At 44.8% G+C, this 15,881-nt stretch overlaps 1 protein-coding gene across 7 annotated transcripts in view; it reads left to right on the top strand.

Annotated features, from left to right (window-relative positions):
• Positions 1-15,881, top strand: part of LOC147447261 (uncharacterized protein At4g17910-like) — a 124,784-nt gene that overhangs the window by 88,539 nt on the left and 20,364 nt on the right. For 4 of the 7 annotated variants that reach the window (XM_086523116.1, XM_086523115.1, XM_086523112.1 and 1 more), the window contains 4 exons: positions 11,234-11,360; positions 11,438-11,542; positions 11,694-11,820; positions 11,909-11,960. In XM_086523116.1, coding sequence (XP_086379242.1) covers positions 11,234-11,360; positions 11,438-11,542; positions 11,694-11,820; positions 11,909-11,960 — 411 coding nt within the window. Of the gene's footprint in view, positions 1-11,233; positions 11,361-11,437; positions 11,543-11,689; positions 11,821-11,908; positions 11,961-12,044; positions 12,081-15,881 lie in introns of all 7 variants that reach the window. The other 3 variants (XR_015189606.1, XR_015189605.1, XM_086523113.1) reach the window with 2 other exon arrangements.

The raw sequence follows: 15,881 nt of genomic DNA, 5'->3' as shown, positions 1-15,881 counted from the left end.
CTCTCTCTCTCTCTCTCTCTCTCTCTCTCTCTCTCTCTCTCTCTCTCTACTTTCACCCCCCCCTACTCATATCCTACACAATTCCAGCTAGTGGCTTAGTTCACATCTAGCAGTTTAGGATTCTATAGTACCCCTTTTTCAGTACCTTTTATCTTTGGTACTTTGACATTGTATCAGACTCACTGTGTTGTAACTTTTTGGTCTCATAGGTCATTTTGACCTTTGAAGACCATTTCATTTCTCTCTCTGTGTGTGTGTGTGTGTGTGTGTGTGTGTGTGTGTGTGTAAGAACCAAAGTTTGTGCATCAAGAGAATACTGGAAAGGGGGCAGCCTGTCCATGCTGAAACCATGCCTTTGAAACCATGAGCTCATCTGTGCATACCAACATGATGTATCTCCTTGTGATGCCAGATATCTGGACGACTCAAGAGCAAGCCTACATATCTGTCCCTGGTGGTGTCCCATAAGCTGTGTACAAATGATACTGATCTGGTAAGTGCCTCAATCTCCATAGGTGGGGCAGCCAGCTCCGCTCGTATGATGTCTTGTGGAACTGAGGCCTTGGCTCTAATCAGCCTAGTACCAAGGGCCTCTCCATATTACTCCATCCAGCACTGTCAACAGATGGTCCCCAAACCTGAATCCCGTAGTGCATAATTGATTCAGAGGCATACTAGCAGACAGTAGGATATGTCAGTTATGCCATGCAGAGCCAGAGATAGAGCTTCACTACATATGTCACTGCACAGTCTACTATGAGATACGGGGACACTTTCACTGCTTATTCAGAGATGGTTTTGACTCGTCAGATAGAGTCATGAGATATCAGGATCAGAGATGTCTCGGATTATTTCTACTTGAGATACAGAGACATAGAGACTCTCTATTGAGAGGGCATAGACAAAGACAATCCCAGAGACGCATCTCAGATTTCTTCAGTCCAAGTACCACAGAGGCAGAGGGGCCACCACCACCACATAGTTCGGTTCCCACCCATACACACACCAGTGGTACTCTCATTGACCGAGCCATAGAGTTGGGGAGATCCAGACGACCACGACGGAGGAGGGGAGCCATGCAACACCGATGGAGATTGAAGCAAAGGATCCATAGGATTCTCGCACGACACCCAGAGTGTCGATCAGGATAGATTTCATGCTACTGATATATTGTATCATGGTGACACTTATCCCCATTTTGTACCTTTGTGGCATTATACCATTGCTCAGCTTACCAGCCACCCATAGGAGTCGGTAGCACTCCTATCTCAGTTTCTAGTTTGTAGTTTTCTTTGTTTGTACCCAGACTTGGTACTAGACTCACCATTGTAATCGTTTTGGTTTCATAGGTCATTTTGGCCTTTTGTAGACGTTAATATATCATTTCATTTCATTTTTCTCTCTCTATCACCCAAGTGTGGTAGATTGGTTATGCCATTTCCCTCTTGAATAACAGATCTTGAGTTCAACTCTCCTCGTCGGCTAGATCTTTAAGGTCTCTTCGGATAGTTTCCTACGACGCTAAAACTCTCTTCTTCTTGTCTCTGTGAGACAGATATGCTAGACTGGCCCTTGAGTCTTCCAGACAGTTAGCTCTTCAGGGGGACACTTCATGCTGGTATGCACAGATGACATCATGGTTTCAGATGCATGGCTTCACCATGGACAGGCTGCCCCCTTTCCAGTACTCTCTTCAGACACCCTCGATGTCTCTTACACGGGTAGAGATTACTAGACTCATTCGTCAAGACCTGATCCAACTGGATACCAGGAGGACATGGATAGAGCCGCCACAGGATTTAGGCACGAAGATGGCTTTCTATAGAGAGCATCTTCTCCACCTCACAGGAGATGGGTTTGTGATTCGAGCCAGCTACATAGATACACATATGTCTCATGGTTTGCGGTGTGCCATTGGTCACATACGCACATCCTCACATCAGCTGGAGATTGAGATTGGTAGATTCAGAGGGATACCAGCAAACAACAGGATATGCCGCTTATCCCAGCTAGAGCTAGAGATAGAGCTACATTACATATGTCATTGCACAGTGTACTATGAGATTCGGGGCCATTTCCATTGCTTATTCAAGGAGGCTTTCGGTCCTTTCTCTAGGGTCATGAGTTATGAGGATCAGAAATGTCTTGGGCTATATCTACTTGAGCTACACAGATATAGAGACACTATATTGGGGAGAGCTAGAGAGAGACAATCCCAGAGACGGATTACAGATTTCTTTTCACTAGATATGGGACAGCCAGAGGAGCATCCATCACTGCACAGCTCGACCCACACTCATTTGACCACTACCGGCACTCTCATCGACCTAGCACTAGAGCTACGGAAATCCAGACGGCCACGATTGAGGAGAGGGGCTACATAGCATCGACGAAGACTACAACAGAGGATTCGAGCCATACTCTCTCGACATCTAGGGTGCAGATGAGGATGGATTCTAGTAGTAGTAGTATTTTTGTTCTAGTCTTTTTGTACCCAGACGTGGTATCAGATTCACAATTTAGGCTTTGACAAGGGGTCAGTTTCATGCAGCTTTGCTGCGGCCTTCATGTAGGAGCTTCCCTCTAATAGAAACTCTCTCTCTCTCTCTCTCTCTCTAGCAGGAGATTGATATCATGCTAGAGACACCCATGAGAGTTCATGGGATGACAGAGGACGGAACCAGGCCCAAAAGGACACCCCTACACCAACTGCTTGGAGCTCAGCAGGATGCTCCTATGCCAGCCACTCACCCCCCCTCCTTTTCAGATGTTTAACCTTTACTTTAGTACTTTATTTTTGTATTAGACACTTGGATACACTTGATGAGGATGTGATGTATTGGTCTCATAGGTCTTTTAGGCCTTTTGTAGACGTTAATAAACATTCCATTTCTCTGTGTGTGTGTGCACGCGTGCAAGAGAGTCTTGAAGTGGGGAGGGGAGGCTGTGTGTGTGTGTGTGTGTGTGTGTGTGTGTACGCTGACTTGCTCTGCGCGCTGCAGCACCTGCGTGCTGTGCAGCTCTGCGCTCCACTCTGGCCTGTGCCCCGTGCCCTTTGCCCTCCTGCGCGAGCAAGCAGCACCCTCTGCCCTCCTGCGCGAGCCCTAGGACCTTCGCTTCCTGCTGCTGCAGTGAGCGCTCTGTGCAGTCCTGCTTGGTGTGTGTGTGTGTGTGAGAGAGAGAGAGAGAGAGAGAGAGAGAGAGAGAGAGAGAGAGAGAGAGAGAGAGAGAGAGAGAGAGAGAGAGAGAGAGAGAGAGAGAGAGAGAGAGAGAGGAGTACTGAAAGCGTCTTACAGGCAAAGTACAGCAGGGTACAGAAGTCACGATCTTGCTGGGCAGCCTTGCAATTTGTGTGGTGTGTTGCATTACAGTCGCCTTGCGTGTGTGTCTATGTCGAGTGCGTGTGTATATACGCTTGTGGGGAATTTGGGGGTGTGGTGAATCCTTCGGCCTCGTCTGTTGCGTGAGTCTGTTCTGCACAACATCTACCCTATGCAGGCCCTTCATAGCGCGTCAGGGGTGGAAGTTTGATTTCGCCTGCACGCGGTCCTTCCGTTGTCTTGTGTGCGAGAGAGGGGTGTGTGTTTTTGTACAGCTAGCCGGTGTGTGTTTCTGCTTGTGTATATAACAGTCATATATCAAAAACTCCCAAAAAAAAGAAGAGAGTGTGTGTGTGAGAGCTTCACATGGATTCCACTGATCAGTGTATATATAAGCGTCGGAAAGCCATGGAAACTTCGGAGATGGATGCTTTGAGTCTTATCAAAGAATGTTTGCATGAAGACTTCGAGGATGTACGTCAAGCCTGGGAAGGATCCGCTCCTATTATGGAAGTGCGCATCCCTATACAGGAGATCATGGATCCTATTGCTCAATATGCACTTAACGCTGTGATTCTTTTTTTCCCGGGTCGAATGCCTACTGCTCAGGATGTAGGCCAATGGGTTGATTTCCTACTCAAACGACAAGCAGTCTAAGGGGTTTACTTTGGTGCGCGAGGGTTCTACGAAGTCTTGCTGGCTGACATGGATGCTCGGGATGCTCTGCTTGAAATGTCTTCTCTTTTCTTCAATATGCAGATGAATCATGTGTTGCCCTGGGCTCTTACCAAGGTCTATCAGAGTCTCATTCGTCACAAGTGTCCCGTCTGGGTTGAGGTGGTCGACTTTCCTCGCACTTGGCGTCATTTTCTTCCTTTGTTGGCTGCTCAGTTAGACAAAGTCATTTGCCCTCCTAAGTTGGAGGCAAACACAAACCGTTTTTGTATTTTGTGGGACACGGATATCCCCACACCAGCAAGTATTTCGATCGATTCTGGGGATACAGTGGTTGGAAAGCGCCCATTTAAGCTTAAATGGGGCAAGTTTGCAAATTCTTGCTTCCGATGTGGCAAATTTGGTCATATGCAGTCCGAATGTCCGGAACCAAATCTGCAACCACCTCCTTCAGCCGTCCCTGCTCCTCAACCTCGCTCGCCTCCGAAACCTTCTACTGAGGTTCAAACTAAAGGAGTTTCAACCTCCTCCCCCTCAGCTGGGGCGGTTAAAGGCAAGGGGAAACAAGTACAATTGTCTGCACTTTCTGCTTCTCCAAATATTAAAGACAAGGGAAACGAACAGGTTTCTACCTCTCAAACTTGGATAGTGCCCAAGAAACCAATCAAAGCTGCTACACCTCGTGTTCCGGCATCTTCTCGTAATTATGTGCCTCCTTTGAAGAATGTTGCTCAGAAAAAACTCTCTGTAATTTCTTTGGCTGAAGCTTGGGACAAGGTTGTTCATTCTTACAAGGAGGTTGTTACTGGATAAGCTTCTTCATCGCAAGGTGCATTTCCTATCAATTATCCAGATCCAGGTATTGACCCACCTTCTCAGGCACCTTTAGCTGGGGAGGATGTGTTGATGGGCACGGGTACTTGAGTTTTATTCCCCTCTTTCTTTCCTTGTTTCCTCGTCCACTTTATATACCATATAGAATGCATAGTTCTTTGAATTGCATCTCCTATAATGTGCGTGGGTTATGCAATCACGACAAGTGGCCGTTTACCTGGCACTATGTACATACATGTAAAGCAGACATTGTGGTTCTTCAAGAGCATAACCAACACCAATTTGTAGGATAGACTTCTTAGTTTGCGGGCTACTTGATAGCTTATGCAGGATAAGCTAGCCATTCTGGAGTGCTTATGCTTGTTCGACATGAACTCTTCCTGACCTTGGTCTTTAATGACCCGGCTGGGAGATGGATGTTCATCCAATGTATTGTTAATGGAGAAGTTTTCGAATTTGGAGGATTATATGCATACACAGCTTCTGCAGATAGAGCACGGTTGTGGAGTGCTATCTCTTCTTATTGTTGGCATTCCAATGCCTTTCTCTGCGGGGATTTTAATAATGCACCAAACCTTGCGGATAATACTACTGGCCATTCTTACATGCTTCATATGGAACGGCAATCTTGGTACCAATTTATGTCGACCTGTAATGGGCTTGATTTGTGGCTCTTTTTGCATGCGACTGATCCAGGCTTTACTTTTCAACACAATGCTCAATCCATGTATCGTGCTCGGCTCGATCGCTGGTATCTTTTTCACATGCAACAATATGATGACTTTGTATGCGAGATGAGGATTGATTATGCTATGTGTCTCTCGGATCATTTTCCTGTATGCTTGAAACTTCGTTTTGGCTCTTTTGATGTCAATGATCGCCTACCCAAGAAAAGACTTCTGCATGTCAATAATGCTTATCTCAAGCATGAGCCTTTTCGCACTATGATTGTGAATATCATCCTGCCTTTGCTCTCCCAAATGTATGTTGACATGGACATAGCATGGTTTCGTTTTGTTATGCGTGCTCAATCAGTTATACAAGATTATGGCAGGGATTATTTGTCACAATTAAGGGAACGGGTTAACCAGGCAAAGGATGCTTGTAGCCGATTAATGCACTTGGCTAATCATTCTTCTCTTACTGATGCTCAAATGACTGAGTTGTTCTCTGCTCGTGCAATATTAAGGCACAATGATGAGAGGAAATTGGCCAAATGGCAAACTCTAGCTCGTCAACAGGCTTTTGCAGATAAAGGATGTGCTTCTAAACAATTCTTTCGGCATTTGCATCACTCGAGGCAGTCTCAAGCTATACGGAGAGTTAAATTACCGTCAAGGGAGTGGACCTCCACTTTTCGAGAGCTAGCACTAGCCCTACTCTCTCATTATGGCAAGATTTTTGAGGCCCCTTCTTCTCCCACGAGAGAAGCTCGCCAAGCGCGTCACATGTTTCTATCGCATGTTACTTCCATTCTATCGTTGCGGCAGGCTCAAGACTTGGAAGCTGTTTTCATTGAGTCGGAATTGTATGCTAGCTTGCTTGATTTAGGTCGATGGAGAGCTCCTGGTTGGGATGGTCTCTCTGTGGAATTCTTCTTGTCTTTCTGGGATTATTTGAAGTTGCCTCTATTATTCATGATGAATACAGCTTGGGAACAGGAATTACCCTCCTCTTGGAAAGAAGGTTTTGCTCAAGCTGATCCCTAAGCATGCATTGTGTGACGAATTTTCACATTGGCGGCCTATTACACTTATGCCTGTGGTATATAAATTAATGGCAAAAATGCTTGCTAACCGACTCAAATGCTTCTGCATGAAGGCTTGCATCAATCTCAATACGGCTTCATTCCGCGACGTCAAATTACTGATAACCTCGCAAATGTCATTATTGGTATGGAATATGCAAAATATACTCGACAGGATTTATTAGTCATGCAGGTTGACATTGAAAAGGCATTTGATACTATTCTTTGGGATTACATTGCGATACCATGCGACATTTGGGCTTTGGGCCTAGGCTATCCCGTGTCGTGCTTTTCTTGTATGCAAACAATACTTCTGTAGGCTTGCTGGATGGTTCTCTCACAGAATCTTGGCCTTTGGGACGGTCGGTACGGCAGGGCTGCCCTCTGAGTGCTTTGCTTTATGCGATCGCTACTCATCCCTTGTTTATGTATTTGGATTCCTTGACCTCCACTGGTAGGTTACATGGCCTTACTTTACCTTCTGGTCGACAGTTTGCTGGTGAGGCTTATGCGGATGACTCTTTGTTCATGCCTCGTAATAACTATGATGATGTACAACAGATTATGCATACTCTTCACTTGTTTGGATTGGGAGCAGATCTCAAAGTTAACTTTTGCAAATCCAAGCTATTGCCTTTAAAAGAGTGTGACTGGCATAAGATATTGTGGCCTGGGGAGATTGTTCCTCCCCATGTTCTGGTTCGCCATTTGGGTTATCCGTTGGGTTGGAATGTATCGGCTATGAAGAAAACGGATTGGGTGCTCCAACGTCTACATTCCAAGTTGAACTATTGGAAATTGTCCACGTGGCCACTTCATGTGGGTCTCAGGATTGTCCAATGCATCCTTGTGGCTTATGTGCAGTTTTACTTGCCTTTGTTATCCTGGCCTCGGTTGCGCTTGCAGTCTCTCATGTCCAATATTTTAGAACATTTTTGGCGGACCTCGTCTACCAAGAGGGGCATTCGGCTTCTATCTATGGACAAGCTGTGTTCTCCCAAGCGGCTTGGAGGGTTGAATATTTTGGACTTGAGACGTCATCTTCTGGCTCGGAAAGCTATGTTGTTGCTAGTTTTGGTGGAGCAGTAGCAACCCTGGGCTCTCATGGTCACACACTTATGTGCGCACATTGTCACTCCTTTTGGTCATTGGCAACTGACTTATTGGGATGTTGTTTTTGGGAAGCTTGAAGGACACATTCCTGGATGTCCCTTTACTTCTTCTCTAATTGTTGATCGGAAGGTTGTCGCTTCACATTTGGCTTGGGATGGTTGACAATCCTCTGGGGGTAACTCTCTTCGCTTGGAGAGTCTGCATTGGAGCAGGGTTTTTGCTTCGACTTTGGTTCAACGGTCTCCTCGCCAAGCGTATTTTCTTTCCCAAAAAGGAATCTGTCAGGTGCATTAGGTGGTTGATGACTCGGGTTATGTTCTTTCTTTCGCTGATGCCGTCTCCTGCTTTCGGCTGGGTCTTCACTATTCTCCTCTCTGGCGGGAGATTCAAAACATGCTTGCTGCTCATTCTCCCATTCCTCCTCTGATTGGAATCTGGCTACTACTAGATTGGATTGCATCTCAGCTGCCAGTGTCTATGCCATTCTTCAATCTGATGTATGGATTGTGCATCGGGGTAATCAGCTGTGGTCGCTTTCTGAGTCATCCTTGTGGTGGCAACACGCATTGTCTCGCATTTGGCAGCCATCTGCCTTTGAAGGAACGTGTTTTCTTGTGGCGGTGCTTGATGGGAGCTCTACCTGTTGGCAGTGTGTTGCATGCTCGGCATATTGCGCCTTCCCCCTGCCCCAGATGCCTTGAAGCTGAAGAGACCATGCCACACTTGCTGCGGTGTTGTCGTCACTCTAGAGCCTTCATTCGGCAAGTGTCGACTGCTCTTCGACTACCTTTTCCTTCCGGCTCTTTTCACAGACGCTTTTGGCTTTTTGGGGTGCTTCGGTCACCACAATCTCAGTTTGCGGTCTTCTTCACCTGGGTCAGATTTCGGACTATGTGGGCCATTTGGCATCATAGGTACTCCTTAATGTTCCAGAGCACTTTTGTTGACCCCTTTCCCTATTTCAAATTATCTCTTGGTCAAGCACTGCATTTTGCCTATGAAGCTGGAGACATCACTCTTGATACCTACAGGATTTACTTTGACTGTTTCTAGCCTTCGGAGCTCCGGATTTCGCCTCATAGTGCTCTGTCTTTTGTATCCCTTTCTTTTCATGGGTTTTCCTCGCTTTGCGGTTTCCCACTTGTAAATTAATCAAAGCAAATTTACAAAAAAAAAGTGTGTGTGTGCGCGCATAGCTCGGCCCACACTCATTCGACCATTACCGGCACTCTCATCGACCGAGCACTGGAGCTACGGAGATCCAGATAGCCACGATTGAGGAGAGGGGCTACACAACATCGACGGAGACTACAGCAGAGGATTTGAGCCATACTCTCTCGACGTCCAGAGTGCAGATGAGGATGGATTCTAGTAGTAGTATCTTTGTTCTAGTTCTTTTGTACCCAGACATGGTATTAGATTCTCCATTTTGTAACAGATTGGTCTATTAGGTCATTTTGGCCTTTTGAAGACGTTAATCTAAATTTTCATTTCATTTTATTTCTCTTCCCCCCCCCCCCCCCCCCCCTCTGCCCCCCCACGGCCCCGCCCCCCACTACATGCACGACCCAATTTAACACCCAAAATGCGTTAGATTTACGGCACCTGCAGCCCTTACGATTTTTTGATTCGGCAGGTAATACCAAACTCTATCTCTGTACGATCTCCCTCACTTTAGACGCTAATGTAATGATTTAATCTTTTAAATCGTAACTAGAAGGTCTGATGGGAAGCAGAGGAGCAGCTTCCAAGCAAAGGGGCAGCTTCCCTCCTTCGCAACATGTGGGCTACACTCCATAGCCACACAAAGCACCGCTCGCCGGTAGGTTTCTTGACAGGGAGGGTGCACTGCTCCATCCTTGGTATTGATCATAGTAACTGTAGTCTCTTTCTTTTGTAGACCCTAACCCTTGTAGCCCTGATGAGGTAGAATGGGACCTCCCTTGGGGCTATGGCAGCATCCCCTTCATCTCTCTAGTAGCAACACGGAGAGGAGGAACTTCGCATCGGTAACCTCTCAAACTTCATTGGTCCCCCTCCCGATACCAAGCAATCTCCATGAGAATCTTACTTCCTTCAAGAAATGAAGAAACTTCCAAGTTGAGATGACAGCCATGAAGCAAGAGATGATCAAGAACGACGAGCTGATCCTGGAATCACAAGCTCATATGAATTTATTCACAAAATGCTCTCAGCTAGATGAGTTTACCTTTAACAGTTGGTCATTAAAATTTTTGAGCATGCTTTTAAATTTACTAGGTGTCCATTCTTTAGTTTAATTTTAGCAAGTGGGTAAATAGTTAATCACCAAGGCATGCTTTCAGCTCTAGTATACATTGTACAATAACTGGGAGAGGGTAATGCAATGTAATTAGGATGGACCTCAATGACGAGGGGCTAAGAATGCAAGCTATATGCGTCAGGAATACAAGGAGATATGTATAATCTGGCTAACTCTATCTGGTAAAATAGTGGGGGTTAAAAATGGTATATATAAACTGTGGTGGTGGTGGTGTGTGTGTGTGTGTGTGCGTGCGGGGGGGGGGGGGGGGGGTTCAGCTGAGCTAGTCTACCCTCTTATCTCTGTGGTGTTGAGCTCTTATCTCTCTCTATGGTAGAGCCTAGGTATGCGGTAGCCTAGTGTTCTTTATCATCGGCTAACGCAAAGGCTCTTTGCCCATTGAAGCATGGCTCCTAGTTGTGTGGACACGGGTGTAGGAGTAGACCTCTCAAAAAAGTCTGTAATTGCATCTGTTATCATCTCCCTTGTGTAGTGTGGGCATGTAACGAGGTCTCTCTATGGCACCATATATGGAACAGAAACCAGCCCAATCTTTCTTGATCTTCTACCTAGAAGCTGGCGTAGTGAGCGTGGCTTGCCAAATAGGGTAGTGTATCTCTCTCCAATAGTAAAATTATACTCTAACATATATAATGCTTCTCAGTCCATCTCTTTTCAGCATGGGCCACACATGAGTGGTTGCAGCACATCTGACTCTCCCAATGGACTCAGCAGAGTTCTGGAGCCTGAGAGTGAGACTTCATAGAGGTCCTACCAGGTGTGCCAAAAATAAGAGGACTTGTAGCAGGAAACTCTCTTCACACCACAAGACACTTTTTGACAGCTTGGGAGAAGAGGATAGAGCATTCAAAAGACTTGTCTACATGCTGTACCACAAGTAGGATGAGGGTTGGTCAGCCTAGAGGGGAGCATGAGCCACCACAGTGGCTCCTATTTGAAAACTTCCACCGTTTCCAATTGACAGCTATGCCTATTGCTCTGGCTCTTTTCTTGAATTTTGTCAGGTATGCCCACTTGTTTGGAGAAGCAATGATAGCAACCACCTGTATTTGAGAAAGTCCTGGTATGATGGCTACAAAGGAATAAGAAATAAGGATGCTTCTTTAACTATCTTACTGTTGTGTATATAACATTGTTTGCTTACACATTAGCTGTCACTAAACATTCTTGACCATAAGACTAACATTAGAGTAAATATGTGAAACTTGTTATATTCCATGGTTTAATTCAAGATCACTACAGGTTCATGTAGGAGAATATGGTGTGCACTGGAATTTTTTCTTCACTCTGGCAGCAGTGGCTCTCCTGACAAATATAATAAATATCCCAGCGCACCTGAGTGGAATTTTTGGAGCATCTATCCTATTTGGTACTCATTGGAATTGCTTCAAGCTTTGAACTAACAATTCCTACAAGTTCACAGTTCATAATCTTTTTCTGGTGCAGTGTATCAGCTTTGCTTGCTTGGTGGCCTGAACAGTTATCTCAATACTACTCAAAGAGGAGCCAGCTTGATCAACCAAAATAAAGAAGGAATATTTAGCTTGGTAGGTAGGTTATCTTTGTGCTTCTTAAACATAATGATATATGTTGATTTCTGCTGGAAAATTTAAATAATGCGAGAAATTAAACTGATCCTTTTGATGCCTCTTTGATTGTGTCCTATTATTCATTTGCTAAATGTATGTGAGTGTTGAGGCAGGATACTGGGGTCTATATTTACTAGGAGTGCAGCTAGGGTACTTATTCTTCCAGTCACGAAAATCTAAAAGCGGCCTTTTAACTCCATTGGGTGTTGCTGGTATCTGGGCTTTGGCTTTTCTATTCTGGTAATAATTTTACTGTGAGCCAGATAGTTTTTCATGCACTTTTTAACAATATTCTAATTTCAGATTGGTGCTTTTCAAATTTGATCAGGTCATTGACAGTTCTTTTTGATCGCTTTCTTGAGAGAACTTCCCGCCGTTCGGTAAGTTTGAGATGCTTTGCTTGGACGTTAGCAAATTGAAAAACTAGGTATAGAGCATACATTGTAACTCTAGAATCTTTGGAGGAAGAGTATGGCTATGGAGGCCTTTAGCTTCCTCATGTTAGTGCAATTAACCCTGCTTCTTTCCTTTCTATGATTTTGCAGTTCTCTTATGGTTGTATGTGTGTGTGTGTGGGGGGTGGGGGGGGGGGTGGGGAGATTTTTACAGCGGGCGAAACCCTGCGTACAATACTATTGGCCAGTCACACATGTTGCATGTGGAATGTCAGGCATGGGATCATATGATACGTTCTTGTAATGCATTGGACTAGTGGCCGCTTTACATGATGGAAATTCAAGATTCACTTTCCAGCACAATGTTCGATCCTCCTACCGAGCTCACCTTGATCGCTTGTATCTCTTTCATAGGCAGCAGTATGATGCCTTTGTGTGTGACATGAGGATTGACTATACTCTTTGCCTTTCGGATTACGTTCCTATATGTCTGACTTTACGGTTTGGTCCGTCTTCAAATGTTGCTTCTTTGCCCAAGAAACGGCTTTTGCATGTCAATAATGCATATCTGACACATGACATTTTCCGTAATATGGTTATGGATATAATCCTGCCTTTGATCTTCAAGATGCATATTGATATGGATACCGCGTGGTTCCGCTTTGTTATGCGTGTCCAATGTGTTTTAAGTGATTATGGCAAGTTCTATATGTCTCAGCTGCGGGGCAATGTTTAGAAAGCAGGGATACATGTCAACGATTAATGCATATGGCTAATTCTCTCCCGCTTTCGGAGGTTGAACTTAATGCATTATTTTCAGCTTGTACAATTATACGACATAATGATGAGAGAAAATTGGCTAAATGGCAGATTCGTGCAAGGCAACACGCTTTTGATGATAAAGGTTGTGCCTCCAAACAGTTTGTCAAACATTTGCATCATTCTCGTCGATCTCAAGACATAAAACGATTCAAACTTCCGTCCGATGAGTGGACGATTTCCCTACAAGAGTTAGCAGAGGCTCTAGTTGCTCGCTTTGGGAAGATCTTCGACGCCCCAGCCCCTCTTACACAAGAAGCTAGACAAGCATGCAATCTTTTTCTATCGCATGTTGCTCCAATCATTTTAGTACATCAGGCACAAGATTTGGAAGTTGCGTTCACTGAAGCAGAGTTGCATACAAGTTTGCAGGACTTGGGTAAATTGAGATCTCCTAGTTGGGATGGGCTTACAATTGAATTCTTCTTGTCCTTTTGGGACGACCTTAAACAACCATTACTACTAATGATGAATACGACATGGGAGAAGCAGGATGTCCCTCTTTCCTGGCAGGAAGGGTTGCTCAAGCTATTGCCAAAGCATGCATTCTATGAGCAGTTCTCTCACTGGCGACCCACCTCTCTTATGCTGGTGGTCTACAAATTGATGGCTAAAATGATAGTCAATCGTATTAAAGATTACCTGCATCAAGGACTTCATCAATCTCAGTATGGTTTCATACCTTGTTGGCACATTATTGACAATCTGGCAAATGTCATCATTGGCATGGATTATGCAAAACACACTCAGCAAGATGTATTGGTCATGCAAGTGGACATTGAAAAGGCCTTTGATACTGTGTTTTGCGATTATATTCATAGGTGGTCTTTCTCTTGTATGCTCATAGCACTTTTGCACGTGGATAGATACAAATGGATATGGTAATAATGATGACATTGATGAACGCAGAGGGGCTGTGGGACGTTTTGTCAGACAAGGGTGTCCCCTTAGTGCTTTGCTTTATGCAATTGCTTCTCACCCCTTGTTGTTGCATCTTGAGATCCTCACTTCCTCTGGCCGTTTGCACTGTCTGGCTCTACCTTCTGGGAAACAATTAATAGGATAGGCCTATGCTGATGACTCTCTATTCATGCCCAAGAACCATAAGGAGGATGTACATCAGATTATGCATGCTTTGGATTTATTTGGTTTGGTAGCTGGGTTGCAGGTCAACTTTTGTAAATCCAAGTTACTTCCTTTGATTGAATTGATTGGCACAAGCTTCTCTCGCCATAGGAGATTGTTCCTCCTCTCTAGAATGTGTCTGTGGCACAAAAACTTAATTGGGCACTCCAAAGATTGCATTGCAAGCTAAGCTATTAGAAATTTTCAACCTGGCCAGTACATGTGCGTCTTAGGATTGCATTATGATGGCTTATGTGCAGTTATATTTACTGCTTTTATCATGGCCTCAGTGATGCCTTGGGCATAGTTACACGGAACAGGAACGGGGGCATCCGGAATATTTTTGGAGCTGGAGGGGCCCCGAAACAACGGAACCTAAATATGCCATGGGAGGGGGCGTGTTTTTGACTCTTGAGAGCTTTGTTGGAATTAGGGTTGCTGGAAAACACACAGCTTGGAGAAGACGAAGGAAGCTCAAGGCACACAATAGAGAGTGAATTACGTAGTGTGCAATGGAAAGATAAGTTAGCCCTAGAGTGATGGGTGTATGTACAATGCACGGGGGGAAAAACCTCCTAGTGAGGGAAAAAATGGCCGTGCGGTCCTAAGTGTGTTCACACACATCACTACCACATGTATATGGTAACAAATCCCCCTTGGAGTGATGCGGTGAACGAGTGCTAGCACATAGAGTAAAGGGAAGTGCCATGCCCTGAAGACACGATCAATCCACAAAGGGGAGTAAGCCCAAAGCTTTGCGAAAAGCTTCGAACTTCTCATGAGACAATGCCTTTGTGAAAAGATCTGCAAGGTTGTCTTGTGTTGGCACATAAGCCAAGCTGATCGCTCCTGTTGAGAGCCTCTTCCTGACATAGTGGTAATGCACCTCAATGTGCTTTGTGCGAGCATGAAAAACTGGGTTCCTCGCAACTGCCAATGAGTAGACTGTCAGTGTAGATAGTGTTGGTAGTGTCGTGTCCAACACCCAAATCAGCCATAAGGCATGTGAGCCATATACACTCAACCGTAGTTGTGAATACTACTCTGTACTCAGCCTCAGAACTGGAAGTGGCCACAGTAGGTTGCTTCTTGCTCAACCATGATATGCATGAGCTGCCAAGCATGAAACAAAAACCACTTGTGGACACTCGCGTGTCAAAACAACCAGCCCAATGTGAGACCGAAAAAGCATGCAGATCTGGCGACAATGATCCCCTGGGATAAAAGAGGCCAAGATGAAAAGTGCCACTCAAGTAGCGAAAAATCCTCTTGACAGCCTACCAATGCTTAGACGCTAGGCTATGCATGAATCTGGTAACCTGTGAGACTGCAAATTGAATATCCGGCCTCCTGTTGCATACATAAATGAGGCATCCAACAACAGTTTGGTAGAGAGTGACATTTGCAGGATCACCAACATCACGAAGATTCAATTTCAAACTTGTTTCCATGGGTGTGGCAATAGGTTTGCAATCCTCGAGTCCAAACTTACATAGCAATGTCTCTATGTAACTTTTCTGACACAAGGCAATACCAGCATCACACTGCTTAAACTGTATACCTAGGTAATGATGCAACAGCCCCAAATCTTTCATCTTGAAGTAACATTCAAATCAGCCTTAAATTCAGCAATATGTCTCTCATATGGTCCAGTGATCAACAAATCATCCACATAAAGAACCACAATGAGAAGTACATCACCCTAACGCTTTACATACAATGTGCTTTCTGTTGGACTATTACAAAAGCCTCGTTTGACCAAATGAGTGTCAGTCTTCTCATACCAAGCACGAAGAGATTGCTTCAACCTATACAAAGCTTTGTTACATTTGCACTTTATCCTCTTGTCCTTTCTTGACAAAACCGCGAGGTTGCGTTACATAAACTTCCTCAAATATGTCACCATTCAAGAAAGCAGTAACAATGTTTGATTGATGTACATCCCAACCAAAATGAGCTGCC

Source organism: Adiantum capillus-veneris, chromosome 11 (assembly GCF_014529385.1).
Source record: "Adiantum capillus-veneris isolate H3 chromosome 11, ASM1452938v2, whole genome shotgun sequence".
Lineage (NCBI taxonomy): Eukaryota > Viridiplantae > Streptophyta > Polypodiopsida > Polypodiales > Pteridaceae > Adiantum > Adiantum capillus-veneris.
The sequence above is the reverse complement of the archived record's forward strand: the minus strand, read 5'-3'. Positions and strand labels throughout refer to the sequence as shown.